Below are 12,855 nucleotides of genomic sequence, written 5' to 3' on the forward strand. Positions count from 1 at the left end.
AGCTCATGTAAATACATTTGTACTAAGCATAAATAAAGCAATTCCTTCTCTTCATTATTATTAAACTTATGCACACAGAATAAAGGGGAAAAAATGGACACGTGAAACCATTACAAATTACACAAATCAAGCTCCCGTTCCATGGATCATATTTTTTGATCGACTACCACAAATGAAGTTAAACTTTTCGCACTTTTTGGTGGATATAAATATTATACATTATTTTTAAAACTCAATTATTTCAGGTCAAAAATAAGTTTGAGTCCACTTCAGTGTGTTTTGTTGTCTCATTATGGCAGTATTTTGTAACGAAATAGGTTAAATTATAAAATTATAAAATTAGCAAATCGTTTAATTTAAAAGTTAGTGACAAAGTGTACTAATATATTATATTATATAATATATATATTATATAATTATATATATATATATATATATATATATATATATATATATATATATATATATATATATATATATATATATATATATTGGCGGGGGGGGGCTTTTTGTTCTTTTTCCGCCACTACTGGGGTTCGATCGAACCAAGGCTAAGAACCACTGCTCTACACGTAAATAAAAAAACTAATAACTTTATAGTAGCAAGATATGTATTTTCAATTCTTTTATCACACTTCTACCTTAACTTTAAAATCTTTAAACAATTCTCATGCGGCTAAATGTATTTTATTAACAGACGACCGTAAAAACTAACATTTTATCAAATCTTCACGTGACGTGAAATCTTGTTATTGCCCCGCCCATTTTCCCCATCACCCTCACGAGCAGTATACCTTTCTGCAGAACAACTGCGTGAAAACAAGGGGAGGGGGAGTACGGCGGTGGCAGCTTTCTAAAATAAAAATGAAAAAGAGAAAAATTGCCATCACATGATTTTGTTAAGTTGACCTAGTTTAAGGACATCTTGCAGTATCATAAAACTCCATGTAAGACGCGCTACAGTCTGGCTACAGAATACACATTTCAGTAAAACAACATTGAAACCGTCGACTGTTAAGAGAAAAACTGGTATGTTAAGATATTTTCGCTTGAGATATCTAGTCAACATTTTAATTAATAAATGCATTAACTACTTAGTAAATGTTACTATATATATATATATATATATATATATATATATATATATATATATATATATTAATGAGCTTATAACAATTTAGGACCAAACTGGTACGGCATAATAATCTGTGATAAACTATTAACCATTAAAGTCTGACACTTGAGACTTTGATGTAATTATTTTAAACTATACTTAATTAAGTCACTACGTTGTGTTGGCAATAAGTGTTAAACCGTAGACAACATCGTCTTTTTACAATGTACAATGCGATAGTTCTGCCTGCACACATTCTGAAATCGGCTATAACTAACTCAATCAAACCACGAAACTGAAATCAGCTATAACTAACTCTATCAAACCACGAAACTGAAATCAGCTATAACTAACTCAATCAAACAACGAAACTGAAATCAGCTATAACTAACTCAATCAAACCAAGCCCGTTCACTACTCCAAACTGTAAAAGTAAAAGACTTTAGTCAAATGTTGAATAAAACCTTTGCGTCATTTTTTTTTCTTTTTTAACTACCTTTTGGGTATAATTAAATTGCTAAACAATGTCCATACTTTTCTGTCCATCAGTGTTTCTTCCAGACTTTTTTCTCCGAGGAGATATTTGGGGGGGGGGGGGGAGGGGGACACTGGTAAAGTATATGTTTTCTATATACATTCCATTTCATTCGGGGTGGGGGGGGGAGACTTTCTTGGGGACCGGAGAGATGCCTGGAAGAAACTGCTGTCCATTACTATTTCACTATTTTTCTCGATCCCATAGTTTTCCCATAATTTTCATATCTTTTTAAAATTTCTCTAACTTGTCTAAGCTAAGAGTTTTTGGCTCTACCTTTTTTACTTGATCATTTGGCTTTCATTGTATGCCTTGTGTGCTTTTACCATTGCCGGTTCATCAAATACTTCGTTTCAAAACTTAGATTTAAAGATTTTTCTAAAAATATTTACGTTAAAGCCTGACCAGTAGGTTGTGATTTCTGAAAGAATTATGGGAACATAATAAGTTTGTTGTCGATGCTCAGGGAAGAAACCAACCAACCGTTCACTCTCGACATGCCAGTAACATAAGTTGCCATGATGACTGTAAATTAAAAAGGGGCTAACTGCTGCTGGTATAGAAACAGCATTAGTTACACAGTGATATATTTATTACTAGCTGCATACCCGTGCTCCGCCACAGTGAATCTTTTTTAAATGTACCAACTAAACACAAAAAACATACACAAAACAACGCAAACACAAATACAACCTCAAACACAAAAGAAAACGCAAACGTAAACGTAAACACAAACACAATGCAAACACGAAAAACACAAACGCAAACCTAAACGCATAATATAAACACAAACTTTAATGCAAACATAAACGCAAAAGCTCACCCTGCCAGGACGCCGGCGGAACCGCCTGATTCAACTCAGTAAACTACTTAAATACCCCAACTTATCCATAGTCTATTGCACTCACTTTAAACGAACGTAGGTGCCATACCGAGTCCTTGAGTTAATTGACATTCTTTTCCTTTGAGATGAGGTTGGCGAAACGGTGGTAGCTTGTAATGAATAAAGTTTTTATCTTGGTAAAAAAAAACACCTCAGGTCTGAAGTATTTGTAGAATTCTATTTTCACTTAATACTTTTAATATACTTCTGCACAAATTTAATTCTAAAATTCATCAGATCTATATTATATAAATACGACGTATAAATTATGTACACAAATAGTATAAACGGAGAGCCGTAAAATCCAAAGAAAGTCCGAAATACTTTTTAAAATTGAAATTTACAAATCTGGAAAACTTTACGTTCGTGATTAACGAAGTAGCTTGAAGCAAAATATATCTGTATCTGAAAGAAAGAAAGAATATATATATATATATATATATATATATATATATATATATATATATATATATATATATATATATATATATATATATATATGCTTTTTCCTAAATTAAAAAAATATAATGATTGATTACAGAATGAAGGGACATAATGAAGTCATCCCAAACGACGCATTTTGTAGGCTGGGTGTGTCTTTGGGTGCTAGTTGTTTGTACTTATGCTCAGGAAGAAGAATACTTTGATCAGAGAGACCCATACCATATCTATGGCAAGCCTTTTATTATTTTATTTACATTTCACTTTGTCCAATTATTCAAGTTGTTATTAAAATAAATTGTTTTATATTAAACAGTTTAGCCTTTGGAAATATGTGTGATCAGCGACTTTATTTTCTACATTTATTTAGTGAGTATAAAGTATATATGTTACGGTCAAAGCCCGAAGTGCGGCCAAAGCGCGGATTGGCCGGCCAATGCGCGCATTGGCCAGCTCTCTTGGCCAAAGCCCGAAGAACTTAGCACTAAGTTCGTATTTCGTACATTGGCCGGCCAATGCGCGCACTGGCCGGGACGTACTGGCCAAAGTCCGAAGCGCTTAAACTTGACAGCGTATTTTTTACATTGGCCGGCCAATGCGCGCACTGGCCGGGATGTCCTGGCCAATGTTCTATCTAGGCTAAGTTGTGATCGCGTTTTCATTATTCTGGGTGCGGTCTCATTGTGAGTAAAGTATTGTTTATCTCTTGCTTGTATAGCATTCTATATGCAAGGCGACATGGATCAAAAGGGCCGTCAGACCATGAGACAGACATAGCAGATGGCTGTCGAAAGAAAAAAAAATGTAAATCCATGTTAGTTTCCATATATGGGCTACAACTGTATGTGACAGCCTCCTCCATGATGACAATTATCAAATAACAAAATCAAAGACAGTCGGCGTCACCGACCACGTGCAACAAAACTTTGCCGCGTTCCTTGTAAGTTGAACAATAGTGTCCAAGCGACTTGAGATGGCGTGGGCGTCAGAAACCATATTTCCCCAACAAAAGGGGAATACCAAATGAAGAAATGGAGGTTGCCATAAATGCAACGACATCCTCAGCTAACACATCTGCTGCCGTGGCGGAACGTCCAGACCAGTTGCGTGACAATAATGTGGCCAACAGATTCTGTGTAGTTTGTGAAAAACATTGTAGTGCAGCTCATTCTTGTAAATCCTGTGGCAACGATGTCCATGCTATGTGTGGAATACCCAATGAAGCAGACGAAGGGTACGGAGGAAATATTACCTGCAGATTATGTCACAACAAACAAGACATCATGGAACACAGGTCAGCAGCTCATACTGGCTTGCAAACTCAAGGTGCTAAGATGCTTAAAACATCAAATACAAAATTTAAAGATGCTGAAGTGGGTGACAATGTACGCATCCGTGTTCCAGATTTTGACAGAGGTCGCGGTGATCCCCGAAGCGTGATTGCAGTTGTAATGAGCGTCGAGGGCGGTTTCTACAAATTAGGAATGTAACGTGGTGTTCTAAGACAACTCTATGCTAGAAGTGAGTTTTCAATTCTTCACGAAAAACTGCTCTTATTGTCGTCAGTTGGCACTGAGGAAAAATCACTACGAACTATCGCATCTTAACAATCATTGACTGGGGTCAAGGCTACACTCGCTGCAATTGCACAACCAAGTGCACAACAAATCGCTGCAAGTGTAAAAATAACAAGCTGCTATGTAATTCTAAATGCCATAAAACTTGTTGTAACAAATGACAATATTGATTGATTGAGACTATTGTACAATAAAACATTTGAATGTTTCTGTCATTTACTTTAATTAATAATCAATAAAAACTTAATTTCATGATCCGTACGGCACAAAAAAAAAAAAAAAAAATATCTGCTCATGAGCTATTTCAGACTTTGGCCTGTCCACCATGGCCAGTTCACGGATTGGCCAGCCAAAGCCCGAAATCAAGCGATGTTTCGGACTTTGACCAGTCAATGGGAGGCGATATTGGCCAATGCGCGGATTGGCCGGCCAATCCGCGCATTGGCCGACTTCGGGTTTTGACCGTAACATATATACAAGTTATATATTGTTGATTTTAGTTACCAAAATTATTTTAATTCCTTTTCTGGACTGTGTGTTTCAGACTATACTAACCACAGCTGTAGACGTGAATGTACAAAAGATGGACCGCCGATGCGCTGCCATTACTACTTCCTATTAGAGCATTATACCACGATGTCGTCCGCCTGCTATGATTGTCCATTGAATAAAAGCCACTGTGGACTCCCACAATGTATCCCTGGAGATGGAACTCCTCGTGGAGTGCTGACTGTCAATCGCATGGTTCCAGGCCCTAATATATTTGTTAGTCGCTGTTTCAAAGATTGGTCTAAAACGTCTAAAATAGCAGAAGCTTGGGATGTTCTTTGAGTTCCGTTCTGTCGGTTTTACTATAGTATCATGCAGTTTCTTCCAGGCATCCCCCCCCCCGAAAAAATTCTACCGCCCCCCCCCCCCCCGAAAAAATTCTACCGCCCCCCCCCCTTCCCGAACGAAATGAAATTTATATAATTTATATAGAAAATAAGTACTTTTAACAGTGTCCGCCCCCCCCCCCCGAAGAAAGTCTACCGCCCCCCCCCCCCCCCCCCCCCCCCCCCCGAAAATTTCAAGTGCCCCCCGGAGAAAAAAGTCTGGAAGAAATACTGGTATCATGTCTATTTCTAATTTTCATCTCATGCTGCTGTTATGAAGTTTCTATAGACACATTTATTTTATTTTCTCCTATTTTAGTATTATAGTATTAAACAGTAAAAAAGTAAGTTATTCGATATATAAATTTATATAAAAGTAAATAGCGCTTTATACTTTTTAATCTGTTTCTAATTAAGTGGATAATTATTTATGTTTTATTTTTCCTTGATTGGATGAGGAAATGAATTTTCCCATAAAGAGTTAATGTTAAAAAAGGGATTGTTCGCACTCCTTCATTGCGTTCATCGACTGTAAAGTAATATTTTATTACATCGGCATAAAGTAATTGCAAGACTAGGTCAAGATCGTGTAAATATTGTACACCACACACATAAGGCATTTCTAGAACCAACACAACATCCGAGAAAACGGTATACTTTAATTTAGACCCCCACATTCTAAATTAAGACAGGAATTCCCCCCCCCCCTCCCAATGACAACCAATAATTTGCATTTTTTAATACTGTCAGCTTTAATTCTGCCGTTGAAGTAGGTCTACTTACCTTTAACGAATATACATGCCACTTCTGCAATTAAGCGCTACCTGAACCATTAATTAGATAAATCACGGGTAGAAATAATTTTGAAAACAAATCACTTTGATAAAAATAATGAGTTCTATAGTTCTGTTCTTCACCTCCACTCTACGATATAAAACACAATGTAACTATCTTTTAGACTACAAATCCATCCTTTCTTGAGATATAATATGTGCAGGATTGCCAACAGATAATCATTGCGAATATTTTTCTCGAAACTTAGGTCTGTCAAAATGATATAATAGAAGTTCTAGTTGACAACCGCATGGAGCTTGGAGAAGGAACTAGCATCCACTGGCATGGCATTCGACAAATGGGTACACCACATATGGATGGAACTAATTTGATTACACAATGTCCAATACACAGATGGGCTACTATGAAATACAGGTATAGTTAAACTATTAATAAGCCAACAGTTTTGTTTCAAATTATCTTTATAAAAAACTAGACTACCCGTTATTCTTAAATAACCGTATGTTTTGGTGGTTATCCATAGATGACGTAACGTTTCTTTGACTATTTTTATCTTTCCCCCTCCCTTCTCTCCCCACTGTCACACGTCTTAACAAAAGCCCAGGCCCCACATTCAAAAAGACATCACACCCCAGACAACATGTTTTTTTGTCTTTTAAAAAGACCGATTTGGGCTGAGCATAGATCTGGCCACATTATCCCTTCATATGTTGAGGACACAAAATCAGGTGAACTATTTCACCTGCCCCATGTCCCACCTAGTCCCGATAGGCTACTTTATCATTGACATAAAAAAAAAAGAATTTTTAAAAACATTGACATTATGTGTCTCGAACCCGTACCGCTAGCAAAAACTGTTACACTATCATCTCGGGCAGCTGGGCACATCAGGTGCACATTTATTGGGGTCATTTACTTAGTTGAATTACGCAAATATTTTTTAAATATTTAATTTAATCCTAATTTAGCCTATGCCATTGCTAAACAAACATAGCTTTTATTATCTTTTATATGAAATAATTATGGGCTGAAATAGTTTAGTATAGAAACTCATAATTGCCCTAGATCTAGAATCTAGATAGATCTAGAATCTAGATTGCTATTTGTAGAATCTGCCTGTGGCTCAAGTCTAGTTTATCCGTAGATCTAGAGTTAAAATCGTGAAAAAAAACTCCACTAAAAATACAGTAATTGTTCTGAACTTTTAAAATTAAAGTGGTGTTTTAACAATTAATATATCAATAAATTAATCATTGTCTTTAAATGAACCTGTAATTGACAGTTTGGTTAAAAAGAACATTATAATTTATTCTCTACATAAATACGTATTTTACAGTTCTACACTTAGTGCAGATGCTTTCGTGTACCAAAGAAACAAATAAATTTACAAACTTGTAAACAACTTGAATTTTAATTATATATATAGGCCCTATATATATATATATATATATATATATATATATATATATATATATATATATATATATATATATATATATATATATATATATATATATATATATATATATATATATATATATGAATTTCTGTTTATATATATATATATATATGAATTTCTCTTTTCCATTGTTTTCAAGATTCCAAGCTGTTGATACTGGCACCCATTTTTGGCACTCACACTCATCTATGCAAAGATCCGAAGGTTTATTCGGTGGGCTTGTTATACGAGAACCTAAAGTCCTTGACCTCCAAGGTCATTTATTTGACCACGACTTACCAGAGCATTATATTCTTTTATCTGACTGGACAGAAAAAATGTCTGGAGAGGCTTATGCACAGGATTTTCATAGTGGTCAAACTACAGATGTTAATAGTATACTTGTGAACGGTAAAGTTTTTTTTTTTTTAATTTAAAACACTACGCTGAATTTTATAGTGGTGAAAATAAATTACTTGTCAAAGATAGTTTTTTTTTTTATATATTTAAAACTACGCTGATTATTATAATTGATTAAGGTAACAGATTCCTTCTTAAACCTGCTTTAGATACATTATCATTTCTTAATCATGTTATATTATATCATTTAATCTTAAGTTTTTATAACTTTTTATTTGTCACAGGTATGGGCAAAGCTAAAGGGCAAACAAATATGCCGTTTCCAGTGTTTAGCGTGAGAGCTGGCGAGAAATACAGATTTAGAATAGCTTATAATGGGATTTTAAACTGTCCTATTTACGTCAAAGTTGATGATCACCCAATGCTGATGATCTCTACTGATGGAGAGGACTTTGAACCTTTGGAAGTTGATGCTTTCATGATCTTCTCGGGAGAAAGATATGATTTTGTACTGCAGGCTAAAGCAGATATTAAACAAACATTCTGGATCAGATTTAAAGGCCACGGTCGTTGTCTTGCCACGCGAGCTTTCCAGGTGTCGTTTTATTTTATTTTTGATACGTTGAATAAATAACACTTTATGGGATTTGGTTATCTGTATTTGTAAAGTTATTTTTTACTGACATTTTTAGGCAGCAATACTGAAATACGAGGGAACTGAAGAAGTTCAACCACCCGAAGAAGCAACATTTAACAATACTGTTGAAAGCGAAACTGAGAGAGTAAGAAATGACATTTTATGCAGGAATATTTAGTGATATTAAACCGTACTAAAGGTATCATGGACAGATTTTTTTTTAAAATTATATTTTGAATCGTGTAGAAAAATATTTTAAAGTTCTTTCATTATGCGCGTCAAAAAACACATTGGTCTACCCGCCGATTTAAAACAATCTATAAGCTATATGATTTTGTTCTAATGGCCTTGTTACTTGAAACTGGTTATATTTGGGGTCTCGTGTACTTACCTTCTTTCACTTTTTACGTTATTATTGTTTTAAAATATTTGGGCCTACTATTTTAATATTGCATAGATTTTATTTAAAGTAAAACGTTTTGTTTTGTATTCTACCCTCCAGATTTTAAATGGTCGGAAAGGGTCAACTAATACCAGCTATCAAATCGTAGACTTGAATGCATTACCTGAAAACAATGAAGATCACTTATTTCAAACGTTACCTGATAAACAGTTTTTCATTTCTATTGGTAATCTCTCGTTATAAAACAAAAATTTACCCCGCATACATTCTTTAACTAATTTAATTAATTAATTTTAAATTAGTTTTTATTCATGATTGATTTTTATGCTATTTCAAAAAAAAATACTCTAACAGGAGCCAGTGAAATTTTAGATGAAAGATTTCTGCCTCCACCTCAGCCAGTTCTTTCCACCGTAACACCTCCACCCGTCCGTCCGTTCAACCATCAAATGAATTACATCTCATTCAGGCTTCCCCCATCACCCCCATTGTCTCAATTTGATGAAATACCAAAGGTTTATCTTTTTGTCACTTAAACACAATTTTTGTTTAGAAATTTTTATTAGCAGCAACTCATTTGTTTCATGAGAGATCCATTGTGGCATCTCATAATAACAACGACAATGTAATTTTATTTAATAAAACACACGATTTTAGAATTAGAATTCGTATCCTTACCATTTTAGCTTCCAAAAAATTATTCATTTAACTCATTAATAATTACTTTTTATTGCAGGGTCTATTATGTAACAATGATACTGTAAAATATGAGTGTAGCAAAGAACTATGCATCTGTGTACACATGTTAAAGTATGATATAGGTGACATGGTTGAGCTAGTGTTAGTCTCCTACAAGAATACACTCATTCACCCAATGCATATGCACGGGCACTCATATAAAGTGATCACAATGCATCGAGTAAGTTTTTTAGGAAGTATTTATTTAAGCTTTGTATTACTTGCTCCATTCATCCTTATATGACATAGCTGTTAAAATCATATTCTTCCGTAAAAACAATAATTATTTAACTTTTGATAGAACAAATAAGTAATAATAATCATATCTCTACTAAAAGTTTGAAATCCACTGAATATTCAGCAATTGGGTAAAACACCATCTTAAGTGGTGGTCATCTTGCTTATTTAAAAAAAAAGACACTTTTGCATTAGGGGTCATCTATAAATGACGTCACGCTTTTTGACGATTTTTACCTCCCCTTCCTCTCCCCTCCGTCACACGTCGTCACAAAAAGCCAGACCCCCCCCCCCCCTAAAATGACGTCACACTTCAACCTACAACCCCCCCCCCCCCCCTCAAAATTGCTGTTGAATTTTTTTAAAACATCGATATTTTTCTAAAATCTTGTCTAAACTATTACAATTTATTAAAGCAGTTATCTAAAACGCGAAATAACGTCTAAAATTCGTTTTCTAGCATTGCTTTTTTATAATGCAAAAGTGTGACGTCGCAACATCTGAACCACCCCCCCCCCCCACTCCCCCTCATCACACATCGTCACAAAATTACGGACCCCCTCCCCCTACGAGTGTGACGTCATTTATGGATGACCCCTTAATACCACTCTTATCACTGTCATCAACAATAATTATTTGAGAAATAAAGACGAAAAATGCTGTCATTATTTATTATGGCTAATAAAATTTAAATTTAAATATTTCTAATTCAGTTTGGTCGAGACGTTACAATGAACGAAGTGAAAGCGCTAAACGAGAAGGGTGAAATACCAAGAAAAACTTCACGAGCACCTAGAAAAGACACATTGGCTGTACCAGAACAGGCAGTCACCATTATAAGATTCAGGGCAGATAACCCAGGTATTTGCACAGTTAACATTTGAGTATATTATTATACCTTATTATTGTGTAAAATAATTGGATTGGATTTGATGGGGTAAAAACTTCATTCTTTTAAAATTATTTTACTTACCTCAGGTTTCTGGTTTTTCCACTGCCATATCGAATTTCACGCGGAGCTAGGAATGGCATTAATACTACAAGAAGGAAACGCCAACCAAATGCCACCACCCCCAGAAGGTTTTCCTACTTGCCACAGCTGGAGGCCCACTGATAAGACGTTATCCAGTAAACAAAAGCTCGGAGCGCAGTTTAACAACACTGCACAAATGCTATCATCTGACTCGGCCTTTTCCCAATCATTGGTGATTGCTGTTTCTTGCATAACGGTAGTTTGTGTCGGACTGCTGTTAATCATCACATTTGAAAGACATCAAAGAAACAAAGTATCATATCAAGCCCTGCATATGAAAGAAATGGAAAGTTATCAAAGTATCCAGTGATATTGCTTCAATGTTTTTCAAAAGAAAAATTGTAAAGATCTTGCTGGATGCATCAAATTCTACCATTTAAAAACAAATATTAAAATTTCTAACATATATTTTAAAATATTGATCAGAGCTATGTGTATATCTAAAATGACTGATTATTATTAACAAAGTATTTACATTTTAATCTGTAGAAAAGAAAATTTCAACTAAATAGCTAGGTCTGTATATTTACAACAGCGAAATTTAGATAAACGTTTTCTTGAGTGCATTAAAACTTCAACATTAGCAGCACACATTTATTTAAACAAGTATTCGTTTTTTTAATAATTCAAGAAATATACTCTCTACTTGTGTTTTTTAAATTCTTAATCTAAAAATTACTTTTTGATAAAAAAAATTGTTTAAAATTAAAACTTAATTTACAACAAACATTATAAAATAAATACAGCGGGAGTGATCTCGCCTCAACTTTCTCAGACGTTGTTTGACTTCGGTGATCGGACGAGAACCGGTCTCTTCAACGTTGTATGGCCGTAGATATACAATTACAGAAAAGTAGCATTTTATACTGATGTGTACATTAAACTATTGACATAAAGACACACTAATAAAAACTAATATTTGTTGATTAAAAATAACTCGAGAAAAATACTTTCAACTTTTATTTTAATTAAAAAAAAATAAAGAATAGATTTTTTTTTTTTAAAGTATTTTTTTAAATAATTTTTTTTAAATTTAAAAGAAATGGGGTCATCTATAAATGATGTCACGCTTTTTTGGACGATTTTTACCACACCCCCCCCCCCCCCCACTCCGTCACACGTCGTCACAAAAAGCTAGTTCCCTCCTAAAATGACGTCACACCTCAGCCTACAACCCCCCTCCCCCTCAAAATTGCTGTTGAATTTTTCTTAAAACATCGATATTTTTCCAAAATCTTGTCAGAACTCTGTCAACATAGAGTATTTTAATCAATTCCTATTACAATTTATTAAAACCGTTTTCTAAAACGCGAAATAACGGCTAAAACTCGTTAGCTAACATTGCTTTTTTATAATGCTAAAACGTGACGTCACATCATCTGAACCCCCCCCCTCTCCCCCTCATCACTCACCGTCACAAAATTACGGACCCCCCTCCCCCCTACGAGTGTGACGTCATTTACGGACGACCCCAATATTAAAAAATTCAAGCTACAGCACGTGGTGTTCCCAAGCAGTCACCCATCTAAGTACTAACCACGCCAGACGTTGTTTGACTTCGGTGATCGGACGAGAACCGGTATCTTCAACGTTGTATGGTCGTAGACTACAAAGTAGCATTTTATACTCAGAGTTTCTTCTTTCGCCCCCCCCCCCCCCCGCAAATTTTTTACCGCCCCCCGAACGAAATGAAATTTATATAATTTATATAGAAAATATATACTTTTAACAGTGTCCGCCCCCCCCCCCGAAGAAAGTTTACCGCCCTCCCCCCCCCACGAAGATTTCA

At 34.9% G+C, this 12,855-nt stretch overlaps 1 protein-coding gene and 1 pseudogene across 3 annotated transcripts; one reads left to right on the forward strand and one right to left on the reverse strand.

Moving 5' to 3' along the window:
• The first annotated feature begins 815 nt into the window (after window positions 1-815).
• Window positions 816-12,065, forward strand: LOC131953968 (uncharacterized). 3 transcript variants are annotated; one of them, XM_059317421.1, is made up of 12 exons: window positions 816-1,029; window positions 3,074-3,205; window positions 5,095-5,315; window positions 6,468-6,634; window positions 7,819-8,069; window positions 8,303-8,613; window positions 8,711-8,800; window positions 9,158-9,284; window positions 9,413-9,573; window positions 9,795-9,977; window positions 10,747-10,894; window positions 11,012-12,065. In XM_059317421.1, exons 2-12 carry the CDS (start codon window positions 3,088-3,090, stop codon window positions 11,374-11,376), a joined length of 2,142 nt encoding a protein of 713 aa, XP_059173404.1. In that variant the 5' UTR covers window positions 816-1,029; window positions 3,074-3,087; the 3' UTR covers window positions 11,377-12,065. The 3 variants fall into 3 exon arrangements, with proteins under 3 accessions (XP_059173404.1, XP_059173405.1, XP_059173406.1); XM_059317422.1 differs by lacking the exon at window positions 3,074-3,205; XM_059317423.1 differs by lacking the exons at window positions 3,074-3,205; window positions 5,095-5,315.
• Window positions 12,066-12,554: 489 nt separating this feature from the next.
• LOC131953977 (uncharacterized) lies at window positions 12,555-12,673 on the reverse strand (annotated as a pseudogene).
• Between the last annotated feature and the right edge of the window lie 182 nt (window positions 12,674-12,855).

This window comes from Physella acuta, unplaced genomic scaffold, assembly GCF_028476545.2.
Source record: "Physella acuta isolate Inbredline_101_S28 unplaced genomic scaffold, ASM2847654v3 ptg000967l, whole genome shotgun sequence".
In the NCBI taxonomy this organism is placed as follows: Eukaryota; Metazoa; Mollusca; class Gastropoda; family Physidae; genus Physella; species Physella acuta.

Excerpts from the sequence above, each read along its gene's own strand:
- LOC131953968 (XM_059317421.1), top strand. The coding sequence starts at position 3,088 with ATGAAGTCATCCCAAACGACGCATTTTGTAGGCTGGGTGTGTCTTTGG. Across the intron at positions 8,614-8,710 it reads TTGCCACGCGAGCTTTCCAG|GCAGCAATACTGAAATACGA; the intron begins GTGTCGTTTTAT and ends TGACATTTTTAG. Across the intron at positions 9,574-9,794 it reads AATTTGATGAAATACCAAAG|GGTCTATTATGTAACAATGA; the intron begins GTTTATCTTTTT and ends TTTTTATTGCAG.